The 17,289-nt window shown below is 42.1% G+C and overlaps 2 protein-coding genes and 1 long non-coding RNA gene across 3 annotated transcripts; 1 reads left to right on the top strand and 2 right to left on the bottom strand.

The window, feature by feature from the left end:
* Positions 1-4,761: 4,761 nt before the first annotated feature.
* Positions 4,762-9,945, top strand: LOC134865037 (TRIO and F-actin-binding protein-like). Its single transcript, XM_063884420.1, has 11 exons — positions 4,762-4,917; positions 5,135-5,203; positions 5,658-5,747; positions 5,928-6,022; positions 6,668-7,298; positions 7,585-7,819; positions 7,965-8,076; positions 8,235-8,394; positions 8,581-8,697; positions 9,423-9,509; positions 9,601-9,945. The coding sequence occupies exons 1-11, from the start codon at positions 4,891-4,893 to the stop codon at positions 9,745-9,747; spliced, it is 1,770 nt and encodes a 589-aa protein (XP_063740490.1). The 5' UTR covers positions 4,762-4,890; the 3' UTR covers positions 9,748-9,945.
* On the bottom strand, positions 9,938-11,574 carry smdt1b (single-pass membrane protein with aspartate-rich tail 1b). Its single transcript, XM_063884421.1, has 3 exons — positions 11,375-11,574; positions 10,383-10,541; positions 9,938-10,190 (listed from the first exon to the last, which is right to left on the bottom strand). Exons 1-2 carry the CDS (start codon positions 11,528-11,530, stop codon positions 10,404-10,406), a joined length of 294 nt encoding a protein of 97 aa, XP_063740491.1. The 5' UTR covers positions 11,531-11,574; the 3' UTR covers positions 9,938-10,190; positions 10,383-10,403.
* A 3,657-nt stretch (positions 11,575-15,231) lies between these two features.
* On the bottom strand, positions 15,232-17,289 carry LOC134864203 (uncharacterized). Its single transcript, XR_010165798.1, has 2 exons — positions 16,789-17,289; positions 15,232-15,842 (listed from the first exon to the last, which is right to left on the bottom strand). It is a non-coding gene; the product is annotated as an uncharacterized LOC134864203 (long non-coding RNA).

The raw sequence follows: 17,289 nt of genomic DNA on the forward strand, positions 1-17,289 counted from the left end.
GCGCTCCACCTTCAAGGATGCAGGTGATGACCCTCGTGCCCTTTCTGAGGTGACCAGTAGGGCCAGTAGTGATGACGTGAGCGACGTTTGGACCTACGAGTGGAGTCTGGTCCACAGTCTGAGTCCTGAGTGGGAACTCAATATCTGTGACACTGACATACAATCCAGGTGAGTGTATCCTGTATCCTGATTTAGAAACCATATGTTTTTACGGAGAAGTATGCCTGAGTAGTGAGCACATATACGTGTATACGAGGAAACAGCACACTCTCACAGAAGGACACCCGAGTCTGTTGGGTTCGTCTGTGAATATCACTGAATGAGCGGATTCAATTTAGCTTTCAGGGATCAAATCTTACACGGCCATGAAATCGTACTCAGACATTTACTTAAGTAAAAAAAGTAATACCACCGTGCAGAAATACCTGTGCATTGAGTATATAGTATTTTAAAAAGCATGAAATGTAAATACTAAAGTAAAGGTCAAGTACCCTTGAAGTTGTTTTTTATGTTCCAGCACTGAACACATATTTTAGATTTTATAATATGTGTAGTCACCAACCACGTGACCAGAGAGATTGTGTCCATGAAACATTTTCCAACTCCATGTTTGCTCCAGCTTCCTCATCTGAATATCTGTGATGACCTTGTTCTGCCCTCCTCCAGCTCTCCACATCAGTGGGACAGTCCCGAGAGAAGCAGATCGCTCAGCCCAGAGAGAGACTGTGAGGATCACAGAGATATGACCCGGCTGGACCCGGCCAAAGCTGAAAGCTCAAGTATGGATGAGAGGAGGGGCCGAGACCGGTCCCAGCAAGCATCAGGTACAAAACAGTCACAGACATACTGTACATACTGCACCTTTCAACTTAAAGGGACAGTTTATTTAAATTTTTGATGTTTCATGACTTTTGGGTGAACGGTCTCATGTATCCTGCATCAAAATGAGTTGCTTCCTTAAATCTACCGAGGACTATCTTTCCTTGGACATGGACTTGTGCTCATGTTTTTTACAGGCTACATGTAAGGACAATGACCTGAGACTTCTATGATTTTCAGAGTCCAGAGGAGACCGGGAGCAAGAGAGTGGTTACTTCTCTCCTGACAGAAGAGGTGTGGGTGAGCGGCAGATGGAGGAAGTCAACAAGCGGTCGTATCGTTACTACGAAAGGGGGCATCCTCTACCCAGCAACTATGTTCCCGAGCCCAAAGCCTGCGTCCCATACAGGAACGTCAACCTCGGCACGCCCTCCAACAGGAGGAACCCAGAGACGTACCTGCAGGAGATTTGGAGAAGTGAATCTCCAGAGAGGTACACGTACCACTCCAACTTTAGAAGAGGGGCTGATTCACAGAATAACTCGCCAACACGACACAGCTCCGTGAGTCCAGATCGCTACAAGTTAGCTGAATCTCCTGTGGGAAACCAGCGGAGAAGCTCCCTTTCCAGGAGTCAGGCTCGGACTCACGCCTCGTCTCATGGCTCCTCTCCACTCCCATCACACAGTCTCTCCCGGCACACATCCAGCAGGTCCAGTCCATCCCGCAGGAGGGGGTCCACTGTCTCTCGGGCCGCCTCACCCTCTAGAACCACCCCTTCACACAGGAGCTCAGACTCTTTGCATTTAAAGAACGGTGGCTACGAAGCTCAAAGGAGATGCAGCCGGGACTTGAGGAGTCCTTCACAAGCTTCAAACAAACACAGCTTGGACTCTGAGAAGCTCTACAGGAATCTGGAGTCTATCTCCCGCCGTGGATCTTCGGCCGTCCAGCACAACTCATACGAGGGATCTCAAGCATCTCCTCGAACCAGAACAGCAGTCAACAGCTCGGTCAACACTCGCACACGCAGCAGCCGTGAAGTATCACCGTCCAGGAACGGCTACAGTACTCACAGCCACACCCCCCAGAGGGAGCCCCCCTCCAGAGACAGCAGACTGAGTCCTTCTCAAGGCTCCTGGCAGGGGTCAGCTCACTCTTTACTCAGCCTCCCACGCTCCCGAGGTTCCTCCGCTTCAAGACGAGGGACAGACTCTCAGCTGCTTGGTGGTTCACTGTCACATATTGCAATCACAGAATCTGACAAAAGCCCTGAGAGGAGTGATAATCAGGTCAGCGGTGATAGAAGCAGGAGCAACATTAGGAGAGGCATGGAGGCCTTACTGATCTCTGAACCAAAGAAGGCCGCAGTGGAAGTAGAGGAGGTATGTATTTCTGGTATATAGAACCTGTCTATAGCCAAGCTAATGTGAATGAACATTTTCAAAAACGATTGGGATTGCGATGAAAATTAATTTACAAATTTGTAAACCCCTCAGGATAAGTTGTACAAAGTTTAGTCATTCTCTTTTACCGACTTTATTCAGCGCCACTCGCTAAAATATGTTGGTGAATGTTAGATATGTTCCTAACGACTAATTTCAATAAAACATTTAAACAGAAATGTATAGACTAGTTGCCTCAGAAAACGGAGAACCATTGTAAAAATAAGTAACTAGCTAACATGTGCTTGTTTAAAAAATACATTTTAAAAAGGTCCCTTCGTACTTCTGCAAATTTTCCTGCGAGACGCTACTATGACTGTAGACTCAGAGACAACCTTCCCGACTACATAAAATTTAAAATGTGAATTAATCTCAATTAATCTGAGGTGGTGATGACCATAGATGACTACATTGTCCTGGCTGATATCCCAACGATCCAGCTGGAGTCGGAGGAGGAGCTTACAGGTTTGAGGAGGAGGGAACAGAGTCCCAGCCCGTGCAGGGACCAGAGGCCCCGGACTTACCGGTGGGTGGTACCGTTTGATACTGTACGGTAAAATTGCACGGCATCTATTTATAGAAAGCAATAAAAAAAAGTTGCATGACCAAGGCAAAGACTTTGGAGATATCTTTTGATCTATCCATGAGTAATTGCGTTAGTTATGGCCAAAGAAGGTAGGAGTGCCTTTGCAGAGGAATGTGAAAGTTGCAGAAGGGAAAACAAGGATTTAAATTGTGCATAAAGTAAGTGTTTGACAAATTTCTCTGCACTTTAATTTGGCTACGAAGGAACCAAGATGAAATGGACATCTACAGTTCAAGGCTCGAGTCAGATGAGAGGGGGAGAGTCAGAGAGAGAGGCAGAGACAGACGAGAGAAATGTCGGGACTCTGAGAACGGACGGTCGTCGCGAAGACAGTCGGTCCCATCTATTCATTCACAGGTACAACGCAATAACTGAACAAATATTCACAAATAAATCCATGTTCAAACAACACAGCTGTCACGATTTGCGATTACTCCATCATGAACTTTTTTGACCATCCATCATTTTTCATGCAACAATGGCTGATTTTCAGCTTCTGGTTTAGGGAGATTTCCTGCTTGTATCTGTTTTATATCATTGTAAACTGAATGGGTTTTTTATCTAACAAAGCAAAAAATGTAAAGACATTTTGTAACACTGTCTATTTGTCCTATCCAAGAGCTCAGATTATCAACATGGAAAACACAGATCCTCAAAAGTGAAGGAGCGAGCCTCTGCTGAATGCCCGCAGATGCAGGTGAGCACGGCCTTATGACTTTCTTGCGTCTGCATAAATCACATGAGTGTTTGGGGGGAAAATGGGTCATTCATACATTTATCCTAAAGTAGATCCCTGATATTTATTTCAGCTCTGTCACCTCAGGTGCTCCTCTCACAGAAGCACCTTGCAGTAAAGTCATTAGTTAGCGCCCTATGTTTTAGGGCAGCATGCTCGTATGATTTATCATTTTGATATTAATAGGAAGTGAAAGAGGGATGGTTAAGCTCAATATATCCTGCAGTTTCAGCGCTGTAGTGTCACGCCTTGAACTGATTTTCCACCAAAAGAAACAAAATGCTGTTATTTCAATGCTTTAAATCACATGCAAACATTTTTAATAGTTGATAGTAGTTCGGAAACAGTTACATCACATTAATATAAATGAGAGCCACGTGTGAGCTCACATTTGTGTCTTTTTCAGAGGTGGTAGAAGTACTCAGGTCTTGTACTTGAGTAAAAGTAAAAGTATCAGAGTGTAGGAATACTAGTAAAAGTCCTGCATTCAAAATGTTACTCAAGTAAAAGTACAAAAGTATGAGTATCAAAATATACTTGTGTGTTGATTATAATTATTGATCATCAAAGTGTTATCAAAGCCTGTAAAGGTGCAGCTTATTTTGATGACTAGTAAACTGCAGGGTAGATTGGGAATTTACTCCAGGTGTTACTGAAGTCATATTTAAGTGTTGTTTAAATTTCACATTTTCAATCAAAATCTGCAAGTAACTAAATGTATTAAATAAATGTAGTGTGAAAGTACACCATTTACCTCTGAATTGTATTTGAATAGAAGTACAAAGTAGCATCACATATTTAAAAAGTTTCTCAAAATGTGTCTTTAGTACAGTACTTGATTTAATGTACTTAGTTACTTTACGCCTCTCCCCATTTGACATGTCGCATGCTGTCTCATTCTTTCTCCTCCTCACAATATCTGTACGATATGATGCTTACGTGGTAAGTGTGTTATTTTGTGCTAACATGCTGTAAAAGCCTTCAAGTCAGTCTAATAATGTTGCATCAGTTCCTCTTTCTCTGTTTAACAATAACAGTCACCGGTAACAAACACTGCACCTCTTCCTATTTTGACCTTCCCACTCTGCATGGTGTTTCCTATTTTTGGTGGTTCATATTTTTGCCTGCCTCTCAATGCATGCGTCAGAAAGATGTTTTTTTATCACACTTAGACACGTTGGTCTGCTGCTCACAGCTTCCGCTTCCTCTTGTTCACAATCAAGCATGGGACAGAAACACTAGAGTGCTTTTAAGGAGCTTGCTCTCAACCCTTTCATTACAGGCATTGTAACCTGAAGGGATGGATGTCAAGCCTGGATGACCATGGCAAGGTAAATGGACGTTTTTGAAATTGTTACTCTTAATATACTTTTGAAAAAAATTGCTGTCATTTGTATTCTAATTCGTGTTGTAACCACAATGTCATACACCAGACAGACAGCACCAAAAACGAGACTTGACACCTAAACTATTTATAAAGAAAGAAATGTTTTTATTGTAATGAAAATGTGATAGATTCAATGACCTTGTTTACTGTGTTTTGCTTAGTGGAGGAAACACTGGTTTGTTCTGGGTGATTCTGTGCTGAGGTACTACAGAGACCCGGAGGCTGAGGAGGTGAGAGCTGACATGTGACATAGAAGTGATTTCTGAAATCGTTTTGATAGGGCAAAAATCTCAAAAATGTCATATGTTGATAACAATAAAATTAAAAATGCGTCCTTTTGTTGTACTGTATAGTCCTGTGTGAATGTGTTCCTTGACTAATGAAGAGTATTTTCACATTTTAAGTATCTTAAGTGAAACATATTAATACAAAAATAATCAAAAGTAGCCTTTGTCTTTATTGCAAGAGTAACAATTTATAAAATGTATGACATAAACGTTCTCATATTGTTTTTGCATGATACACTTATATTGCCAAGCCCTAGAGATTTACTTATGTCAATATATTTTTATCTGCCTACAGGAATTGGAAAAGGTTTTATCCAGATTTTGCTGATGACCAATATCATCAGTCGTCTTAAGTGATACTATTAACAATTAATTATGTGTTTTGGGTTACAAACAGTCGGATGATCTGGACGGAGAGATAAGCCTGTCGTCCTCTGTGAACGTGTCAGACTGTGATGTAGATAAGAACTATGGACTCCAAATACAAGTGTGTACACCATCAGACAGATGGACAGTCCGACACAAACATCACTTCCCCTCTTATCTACATTAACTACATTGGGTTGCTTCCTGTGTAACAGTGTGTGTGTGTGTGTGTGTGTGTGTGTGTGTGTGTGTGTGTGTGTGTGTGTGTGTGTGTGTCTCTCTCTCTTTTGATCTTCTCCAGACAAGGAGAGCAGTGTTCACTCTCTCTGTTATGACCTCCAGAATAAGGCAGAACTGGATAAAGTTACTAAAACAGGCGATCCAGAACAACACGCAGTGAGTCCAACTTTATACTGCGAGGCAGTGGGGGAGGACGTTTTTTTAAGTCCTTGGCAATAACATGAATGATGAAATACTCAGTTACAAGAAAAACTACTGTAATGAAAAATGTAAATAGGTGTTATGTACCTAAAAGTTAAATAAAAATACTCAATGCAGAGATAAAGGTTAATGTATTATATATAAAATAATAATATTGATGATACCTAAAAATGTAGGCACCATTTCACTTTATATTTTTTGAATGTTGGAGCTAATTTGAAGAATCGCATACATACTGTTGGGTAGCTTCATAACATCTTACATCAATAGCATCTTACTTAACAATAACTATAATTTACAATATATATATATATATATATATTGTAAATTATAGATAGATATATATATAACCAGTTCATAAAAATAATTAAACAAAAGTAGTGATGCCAACAACAAAACACAAAGTCCGTCAAGGTGAATACTTGATGGTAATTCCAGGACAAATGTGCTAAAATCCTGAATATAATTTGCTCATTGACCTGGAAATTCCTGAACACAGTGAGATCATGCAGACAATGTGATTGGGTGGTCCGCCTGCAGCAAACCCCCTCTATCATCTTTCTTCTGATGTGTAACTCTACCTGCCTGTTTTTGCCTCAGCCAATCAGACAACGGCAGAAAGAAAGAGAACCCCCACTGCCGGAGACCGTCGTCATGCCAACCATCTGCTCAGCTCTCTTGCAGGGACTCCGGCTATGAAGCGACCACTTCCACCTCTAACGCCAGGGCTGTAATCTCCCATAAGGCCGAGCACCACCTTGAGACTGTAGAGGGGGATCTGGACGTCTCTCCACCCAGTCAGAGAGAAGAAGGGGAGGGCTGGGACCGAGAGCAGGCCAAGCGATTGGAGGACAGGAACAAGTGGTTTGAGGAGGGGGTCCCCTTCAGTGAGATGAGCAGCAGGTGGGACGCCATGGAGCTGAAAAGGGGGAGTGTACCTGTGCCTGTCATTGAAATGTTGGACTCAGAAGTCAACAGGAAGTGGGTGGAATTTGAAGCGCTGTCATTTAGGGACGCGCAGGCTCTCATTGGAGCCCAGGCTCATCAGTCGAGCACAGCACAGGCAGCACAGACAATTGTTACCTCCGAGACGCATCAATCGAGCCCCGAAGAGGCCGACCAGTCAGCCACCAGCTCACAAACTGATATATTGAACTCAAAGGAGGCTCTTTCATCTATAAATGGAGCCCAAGACATTCAAACGAATAAAGCAGAAGCACTACAAAAAGAGGTAAGAAAGTTTCCATCCATCTGTTTTTATGATTATTTACAATTTGAGCTTAAAATACTTGACAACAAAAATGCAAAAAAATATTTATTTATAATTAATTATCTTTAAATTAGGTCATCTTGCTGCTCCCTCTTCTGCTGTTTTCTGACTTTATGATTGGAGCCACCTTCTGCTTACCTCCCTGAACAACTATCAATATTTGCACAATGGAAAAAAGATAAATTAGCATTTGCCAATTTTCTCAAAATTAATCTCAGTCTTTTCCCAATACATGTTTATCTCACAGGCCCTTTGTCTTCGAAAGCAAGTGGAGAGCATTAAGAGAGAGCGTGCAGCCATGAGGATAGAGGTGGACAGCCCATGTGGCCCTGGGGCCCCCTGTAGGGCCACACTTGACGCCATGGAGGCCTCCCATCAGAAAACACTGCAGGAGCTGCAGGAGAAACATGCAAGGGAGATTAAGGGGCTGGAGGAACAGAGAGACAGGATGCTGCAGGAGGAGAGCCAGGTGACCGCTAAAGGTAGGGCAAGAAGTGCAGCAGCAGTTCTTCAATATGCCTCTTCAGTTAAATAAATAGAACTTCTCTGTATTCCCAATCATTTAAAATAATGTTGTGTGGTGAAGGCAGTTTAAATTACAACTTAACATATCATTCACCATCACAGCTATGGAATCACTGAGAGCTGCTCACAGGGAGGAGCTGGAGAGAGAGGTGGAGAAGGTCAGGAGGCTGGCTGGAGGAGCGGCACACATGGATGCTTCATACAGAGGCCACATGTGAGTTTATCATAGTCACTTTGTTATCATGCTTAGTGTTCTCCATCTCTCAGGCTATCACTGCCGGGTTAATACTGTATGTTCTGCACTAGACCGTGACCCCCTGCATGAAAGTGCATTATAATTTACTCCATAACTTATGTGTTTGTGTATGTCAGGCCGCAGGCGGACGTCTTGCACAGCGAGTTGGATGTGCTATCAGAGCATTACTCTCAGAAGTGCTTGGAGCTCAGTCGCATTGAGCAGAACAGCCAGGGTCGAGAGATCGAGCTCGGTCGCAAGGAAAGAGAGATGGAGCAGCTCAGAAGAGAGAACCAGGTTTACATACAGGCCAAATTAAAACTGTTTCAATAGAATATTATACCACCCACTTTACAGATTGGTAAAGTAATATCCATCAATACGTCTCTGTTGATTTACAAAGGGTTAAACCAAAAGGAAGCTACAAAAGCTTGTTCACATGATATCCCAATGAAATAATTTGAAATAAAAATCCCTTTTCAGGAGCTTAAGGTCAAACTGGCGGAAGAGATCAGCCGCATGCGCCGTTTCATCACAGGGCAGAGGTCGGACTCAACGGTATCTATTGGCAACACTGAGCGCACTGCGTCAGAAGCAGAGGTATTGATGGAAATACGTTTGTCACTAATTTAGATCCTGCCTAATGTAAACTCATGTGAAAGTAGGTAAAGCATGTATACTGCTGCTTAACAGCTGCATCCCAGCCCAGCTTCATTAATAAACCTGGGCTTAAAAGACTAATGTTACATAGTTGGCATCATAGGGAAGCGGACAAAAATCATTAGACAAATTTGCTTTGGATCTTTGATCCCACTTTAAAGAAAGGAAATTGATTAATGCAATTTTACTGTTTGTCTAGTGTACCCAGGAATGGCTTCCTTCAGCTACATTTATATCCATTTCTTTTTTCTTTTCTGTTGGCCTCATTTGTGTTGAACATCTGTGGTTGGACACATTATAGTGCAGCGCATACTGCCATCTACTGCCCGCACACCAATTCAGCAGAACTAGTTTTAGTTACAGGAATGCATTCTATTTTATATCATGGGTCTTGTTTGTAAAATCTTGAATCAATAAAGTTACTAAACAGTAGAGCGCAAATGAATTTAGCAAAGTAAAAAGCCCACATGTTCCCTCTGAAATGTACTGGAGTGTATAAAAGGAAGCTCACAAAGAAATAAGTGACTTAGATATTATACTTAAGTGTTTCAACTGTGTGATTTACTTAGTTACAAACCACTACTGTCCAACATACATTCTGACTTCCAATAAATAAATGAATATCGTTTTAACTATTATAGAAAAAATTTCCTTTTGTTTTTCAGACATTACTAAGAGCCAAAGACAATGAGGTGCAGTATCTTAAGAAAGAAATCATCTGTCTGCAGAATGAAGTGCAGTCTCTTACAAAGGTATGTTTTATGACCCAATCTTTAAAATGATAAACTTCCTTATGTTGAACATCGAATGTGTCTAGCATATTTGTTCCTACCTTCTCTATAGGAGAAAGAAGCAGCTTACGAGTGTTATAAGGAAGCCTACGTGGAGCTGAGTGACATGAGGGGTCGCAGCCAGCTGGAGACGGGCTCCCTCAACGAACACTTGAGACTGGCCAACGCTGCACTTCAGGAGGGAGCGAGACAAACTTAGCCCATGTGGACCGCTGTTAAAAAACCTACCTTGAAGAACAATGACAACAAGCCAACATACTATATTGACCAAATAACACAATAAAACCATAACATTGCTAGAAGAGAAATTGCTGTGGTGAATGGATGGACTTAGAGTCAGAATGAGAACTACTTGGAAACCACTGCAAAGAATAAAACAAGAACAGGTGTTGATCCATATGTCTTTGACTCCCTTTATTGAGTTAACAGAAAAAACATGCAAACAAGAGTGAAGGCATCACTGGTAGTTTTGATAGCCTCACATGATATGAGATTTAAAAAATAATTTGGTGAAAGCAACATAAATAGCAGAGAAAAGAGGGAGGAGATGGGTGGAGGTGGAGAGATATATTTGGATATGCCCCATCTTCCCCTTCTTCCTTGTGCTGGCTGGTTTGCTCTCAGTCAATATTGCAAAGCACCCTGTGGATGTAAATGTAAAAGAATTAGCTGCCATGAGCTTTCTAGTGTTACCTCATTGTCAATGTTGCAAGTATGCCAGAAACTACACCTTTGGCATTTAGCTTACACACCCTTAAAACATGGACAAGATTGTGCATGAAAATGCCCAAGCTACAGTGTAGTAGGTGTGGTAAATGTACACCTTGACTTTACCTTTTATTGCCTGGAGTTAGCTCAGTCATCGTCATCGTCGTCTTCAGGGACAAAGATGTCATGCTCCTCCAGGAGAGCCGCAAAGTTCTTGCTGATTAGAGTTCCCACATAAAGGAAAGGCACCACCACGGCTGTCATGCGGATAAGACCAAATGGTGTCTGAAAACATAAGGAGGAATAGTCAAGTGACAAGGTAATTAAGAGTTTATGTAAGGCTATTCTAACAATTCCAATCCCCTCAATCTGCTCTATGGTATTATGGTCCAGGTTTGGGATTATAGACAGGGGATTATAATGAAAGTCAAATACAAAGATCTAATATCTATTCTAGAGTTGCAGGTAAAAAGGGATTGACTAATCACAGGCACAGGATATTGCCTTAAATATCAGCAGATGGTTTCTATCAGCAGTGAGGCGGATCCAGTTGTCTCCTCAGTTCTTCAGGTTTTCGATTTTCTCTGTTAAAGGAATTTTGGCAGAGTTTGATCTTATGCAAATCAATGGTCTAGGAAAAACAAAGGTAAAGACATTTGCAATCGTAATGACGTAAAATTCCTACTGTAGAACATCCAGCCCTCGGTAGTGAGATTCTTAAATTGTTCTGGCCATATTTCTTTGAATTTGGCCTTTGGCTACAGCCTCATCCTTCTCTGTCCTCGACCTTTCTTGCCCTGACAACATCAAATACTAAGATGTGTTGTTCCCATACAACTCAAACACAATATATTATCAGAGGCAAATGGTTAAAATTGCACATTATTTAAATATCTTAAATAATATGTCCGTTGAATTGGCTAAACAAATAAGGGGTAATTACTTCCTGAATGCACATCGTGTAAACACGAGTTCATTGGCTGACAGGACGAACTCAGCGCGTCTCCTGTCTTTCAAGTGGCTAAGGCTACTGTCAATCCAGAGTTAAGTCCCGCCTACGCTGTAAGTCATTTTTGTGCTGGTTTTTCACTCGGTAACCAAAGCAGAATAAAACTCACTTTTTCCGGTTTTGGCAAGATTGCCCCCGACGACGTTGATACTACGGTCCTGCTCTGAGTCGACCTGGATATGTTGGATGTTTTAGAGCCGGTGTTGCGGCTAATTTTACCCGCATTTTGAGTGAAAAGTCGCAGCCGCAGTGCACTCGACGCCATTTTTCCCAGTAATGTGATAGATGGGGTGGGACACTTGAGGGCGGGACTGGGTTGACTCGTATGGACGCGTCTTAACTATATGTGTAGGAAATCTATATATACATACTCGAACAATTATTATTTGTAAATCAATTCCCTATGAATTCCCCGTGAAGAACTCTTCTGCGTGTATATGGTTAAAAAGCTACATTCAGTGTGCATGTGATAATATGGGATTTTCAGTTCGAAAAGAGGCCTTATATTTTCACACAAAAAAAGTATAGCTGTTGGTTCACCTGTATGCTAATTCATTTTATTTTACAAACATTTTTTTTCAACAACCAATAGAAATAACAGCAAAATTGAATCCTTAAGCCATTTAATCGAAACTACAATGCAAATTCATTTTAAACTTCAGATTAAATCAGGAGTGTTGAAAATCTTCTACGTTTTCTTGTTATTCATAATTACAGTGTTGACTTTGTCATCATAACATAGGGGAAAGTCCATTTGGATTTGTGTATGTTGATTTTAATTAGTAAATATCCACCCGAGTAACTATAATGGGGGTTTTATACACTTATTGTGTTCTTATGTAAGATATTCAAATGCTTCCATGATTTTACTGCCAAACTACAAAGGCATATATGCCACTGTCACGATACGCACACACTGTGTCACTTATCGTGTAGTTTATTAGGGCTTTGGATTAACACGTTACAAACTGCATTGCGGAGCTAACTCACGCGTGTCTCTATAACTTGTTCAACTGTACAGCGGAGACCGGAACTACGTCACCGCGTAATATAACTGATAACGTTCATACCATCATTACATTACATCTCCCCCTTTTGAGACAATAAACTAAAAGTAACCTTTACCAGAACTGAGTCCATTCAGAGTATCCTAAAACATAAATAAACAATACTTACTCCAATTGCAGATTCAGGTAAGTAAATTAAGTCTTAATCAAAATTAAATCTATTTTTACCAAGAGCAATTTCTTCTCATTTTTTTCCAGAACCCATTCCCCATTCATACTACTGTACTGTAGTATTTGTAACACATTAATATAAACATTACCCTTAAGTGCATTAGCAACATTAACTGCAGAAAACATTTCTTTCTTTCTCCTCCTTTTTTTTTTTATTTTTTTTTTTTTTACATTTTGTCCATTGAACTAAATCTGTTTCAGTAGGGAAACCTGAAAAAAAAAAAAGATTAGGCATTAGCAATAAAGCAGTCAGCAGTCATAAATCACTCATTGAGTCTGAACCGGAGAGGTGGTCTGATTTCACGGCCCCTGGAGGTCAGTCTGGCTGTGCCACTGGACAGAGTAGGCCGTGCCGGTGTTCCCTGTGTAGTCTCTGGTGTAGGCCCCGGTGATGCTGTGTGGCCCCTGGTGACCATCACAGGAAGTGGACTGCTGACGGGACGTGCTGGGCTGGTCTCGGGCTGTAGTTGTGGTTCTGCAGGCCCGGTGGTCTCAGCAGGCCCGGTGGTCTCAGGAACAGCCTGGAGGTGTCTCCTGTTACGCCGCAACACTGTGCCGTTGTCCATCTTGACCATGTAGGATCTGGGTTGTTCCGCTTTCCCCAACACCTGCGCAGGGGTCTTCCACCCCTTGTCTGTGTCCAGCTTGACACGCACTGCCTGACCTGTTGGCAGCTCTGGGAGATGGAGGGTGGAGTGTCGGCGGTTGTAGAAGTACTCGTAAGATCTCTTGGCTTTAGAGTCATTTGTTCTTACTTGTTCAGGGCTTATTGGAGTCATTTGCAAGTTTTGCTCCAATGTGGGGACTGTGGTGCGAATCTGTCGTCCCAGCATCAGTTGAGCCGGACTGGCCCCCGTTGCAGCAATGGGTGTGGCCAGATAGCTCATCAGGGCAAGGTACGGGTCTGGTTGTTTCAGCAGTCTTTTAGCAGTCTGGACTGCTCTCTCGGCTGCCCCGTTGGCCTGGGGGTAGTGGGGGCTCGAGGTTGTGCGCGTGAACCCGTACTCTTTGCAAAAGTCAGTGAATTCAGCTGACGTGAACTGCAGACCATTGTCGCTGACTAGTTCGAGAGGTACACCCCATCGGCTGAAGATGGCTTTGAGGCGCGTGATGACCTGCTGGCTTGATGTAGAAGGTAAGTGTACCATTTCGACATACCTGGAATAGTAGTCCACGACTACTAGATAATGCTTCCCTTCCAGCTCGCATAAGTCAGCAGCGATCCTCTGCCAAGGCCCCTCTGGCAGGGCCGTAGTGATGAGAGGCTCACGCCTCTGCTTGGGCTTGTGCTCTATGCAGAACTTGCACTGCGTCACGGTTGTTTTGATGTCGCCTCCGATGCCAGGCCACCAGACAGAGAGCCTGGCTCTCTCACGGCACTTCGTCAGTCCTTGGTGACCTGTATGGATTCTTTTCAGAATGTCTGCTCTCAGTCCTTTTGGAATCACAATTCTGTCGTCGTACAGAACTAGTCCCCCCGCTTCAGAGAGGTGATGCCTGGCAGAATAGAGTGCAGAGAAGGAGGAAAAGTTGTGTCTCTTACGCCAGCCGTTTCGCACACTGGAGATGACCGCCTGAAGGTCTGGATCCATCCGCGTTGCTCCTCTTATCTCCTCCAACTTCTCTGGTGACATCGGCTTGTTTGTCACCACTGCATCGACGTACGCCTCGACGTGGCGCTCCGTCTCTGACTCGGCCTCCTGAGTCAGAGGGCTCCTGGACAGCGCATCTGCCACGATCAGCTGCTTTCCTGGAACATGGACAGCTGTCGCATTGAACCGCATCAGGCGCATCAACAGTCTCTGGCACCGCACGGGTGCTTTGTCAAGGTCACATGCATTTATCAATGGGACTAGCGGCTTGTCCAGTCCAGCAGTGGCTCAGTCAGTAGGGGCTTGGACTGGGAATCGTAGGGTCGCCGGTTCAAGTCCCCGAACAGACTTGAAATATGGAAAGTGGACTGCTACTTGGAGAGGTCCCAGTTCACCTCCTAGGCCCTGCTGTGGTGCCCTTGAGCAAGGCACCGGACACCTCCAATCCCCCCCTCCCCATTGCTCCCCGGGCGCTGCACGATAGCTGCCCACTGCTCCTAGTACTAGGATGGGTTAAATGCAGAGGACCAATTTCACTGTGTGTGCTCTGCTGTGTGCATGTGGGTGGTTGACGTGAACTCAAATCCAAAGTGAAAAAAATAATAATTCAAAAATATATGTCCAATGACATATAATTATATTCCCTTATATGTGAATAATTCAAAACTGAATGTGTCCATTTCTAATTCTTCATATATTTTGAATATTATTCACTTTTTGGTGTGGTAGTCCTAAAATGTGTCCACCGGTGCAACGACATAAAGAATGCCATTATTTAATTCAGAGAATGTTGGACAGGTAAGATAGATAAGCACAAGGCATATTAGTTTGTCCCAATTATATTTCCACATCAAACATACCCCCAACAAATTCAGAATTATGTTATTTATATACTATAAGATGTTCACATAGAGACTTAACCCAAATGTCTGGGTTACATTCATTATAATTTGTATAAAACTCAAGGAATCTTCATTTCATCCTTAAAGCTGCATAGTGATGATATCATTGTTATACTATCCAACACTTTTTACATACATTTTTCATTAAAATACCTTTTCCCCTCACAATTCAATTTGTCGCACCACAGGACATGTTGTTGCACCGTTGGACAACAGAATACTAGTATGCCTATGTTGTGTACAGTCAAATTTATTATTTTAAATTCAGTCAAAACACAGGTAAAATATATATTTTTAATTGAATTCCAGTGTTTCCTCGCTTTGTTTGTGTTTTTTTGTTAGCACGTTTATCCATATTCCGTCTTTGCACGAGGCGTTGATTCTTTCGCCTAAATGTATTTACTCTTCTTCTTTCAGCCTCAAGTTCCTTCATTAATTTCTCATTTTGTTTTTGTAGTTTCCGTAGTTCTTTGGTCATTTTAGTTTTTCTTCTTTTTTTGGGTGGATTTTGGTTTCGGGGGGACTTCTCTGGTGTGCTACACAAAACGTGTACCGGTACTGGTACTGGGACAGCATTGATCACTTCATGCAGAACCGGCCTTGCCACTGAGGCTCCATTGATAACTGGCCTTGCCACTGGGGGGTCATTGATCTCTTCAAATGGCTGGTCATGATCCTGAGGTGATTGTGGCGTAAGATCAAGGACAGCATTAGTGGCTTTTTCCCTTGCCCTACATCTCCGCTTTGACTCTCTCCATTTCTCTTGTAGCTTCTTCTGTGTTGCTGGCGACACAGACTTCACGCTTTGCTGAACGATTTTCCCGCATGCTTTCTTCTGCTGATATCTGTGGGAAAATTATGAAACCAACCATGAATATTGTGATATGATGGTGCATTAATAATGTCATGAAATGTTTTAATTCTTAGGCTAAAATAACTTGTGGTAACTGGTCAAATTTACTTTCTGCGTCTCTCTCTCAGCAAGTTCTCTTTCCTCTCAGAATCCGCATTCAGCCTCTCCCTAAACTTCCTGGACCTTTCCTTGGTGGTCATTTCAGCCTCTCTCTTTGGAAATCAAACTAGCTTTAACAAAACAGGGAAGGAAGGTTTGAGTTGTGTTGTCCTCAAATTCTGAGGTTAAGAGAAAATGCAAAAAGCTACTTAAATTAGTCATCAAAAGTAAGGAGAGGAGTAAGGAGCCAGAGAGGCAGGTTAGAAAGAAGGGAAGATGGAACAAGGGGGGGCTTGATAGAGAGGGAGTTTGGTGGGGAGAAGGGGGGGTTGGGGAACTTGAAGATGGAGGTAGGGGGTGAGAAAGAAGGAGAAGATTTGACGGGCCATCCAAAATGCAGCCGTCCATTAACCTCCATTCATTTTTAAGACTCAGATTATATCTCTTTTGCATATTTAAACTAATTATTCAATAAAACTTGTAATACAAAAAATGTTGGTTTACATGTTTGCTTTCACTATGTTAAGTTTCATTATGATATGAGTAAAGGAAAAAAATAAGTGAAACTGACTTCATGTTGTATTATAGGACAGTGCGTTGCACCGGTGGACATTTTCAAAGTCAATGCTAGTTTGTGGCCTAGCTATATGAGAGACAATCTTCATCCTGAGTAACAGTGTTAAGGTTTACATTATTTTCAATGATCAATCAATATAAATTGCAAAAAATATTCAGATCAATACTTAAATTGCGTTGTACTAAAGGACTACCTTAAGACGACCAGTTCCAACACTGCACGGAAATAGTAATATTATGAAAATATTTGAGACAAAACTGACCTTGTGTACAGTCCATGTGCTCCAGTGATGTCTTCTGTACTTCCTGGTTGTGGAAGGACCCCTCTCAGTAATGGGGTGGTCACATTAATGTCTGTTTTATATCTACATAATGCCGTTGCTCCAGGAGGACACCAGTTTTGTGGACAAAATGTAATGTGTCATAATAACTCTACATAGGGACCTTAACACTTATAACCTCTAGATTCATTAAGTAAACACTCGTATGACATGCATTCAAGTATTTTAATGTATTTAGATTAATTTCTCATTAAATTACAGACGTTTTAAGATAAGTAATTCTACCGTGGACAGTTGCACCGGTGGACAAATGGCATGTTCAAAGCAGAATATTTGCATAGTTGAAGAACAATACTCATTGTTTGCAGATGGATTAGATGTAGAAGAATGAAATGCATATAAAAAACATGAATTTTAATTAAATATTATAAAATTTTAGTTATTTTGTCACTGTGGACACAAAAATTGAGCGTCACGTCAACC

The sequence above is a fragment of the Eleginops maclovinus genome, chromosome 5 (assembly GCF_036324505.1).
Source record: "Eleginops maclovinus isolate JMC-PN-2008 ecotype Puerto Natales chromosome 5, JC_Emac_rtc_rv5, whole genome shotgun sequence".
In the NCBI taxonomy this organism is placed as follows: Eukaryota; Metazoa; Chordata; class Actinopteri; order Perciformes; family Eleginopidae; genus Eleginops; species Eleginops maclovinus.

What these genes read in the sequence shown, in the direction of transcription:
- smdt1b (XM_063884421.1), bottom strand. Translation starts at nt 11,530, where the DNA reads ATGGCGTCGAGTGCACTGCGGCTGCGACTTTTCACTCAAAATGCGGGT. An exon ending in TCTTGCCAAAACCGGAAAAA is followed by an intron (nt 10,542 to 11,374) that starts GTGAGTTTTATT and finishes TTATGTTTTCAG; the next exon opens with ACACCATTTGGTCTTATCCG.
- LOC134865037 (XM_063884420.1), top strand. Translation starts at nt 4,891, where the DNA reads ATGTCAAGCCTGGATGACCATGGCAAG. An exon ending in CAGAAGCACTACAAAAAGAG is followed by an intron (nt 7,299 to 7,584) that starts GTAAGAAAGTTT and finishes TTTATCTCACAG; the next exon opens with GCCCTTTGTCTTCGAAAGCA. An exon ending in AAGTGCAGTCTCTTACAAAG is followed by an intron (nt 9,510 to 9,600) that starts GTATGTTTTATG and finishes CCTTCTCTATAG; the next exon opens with GAGAAAGAAGCAGCTTACGA.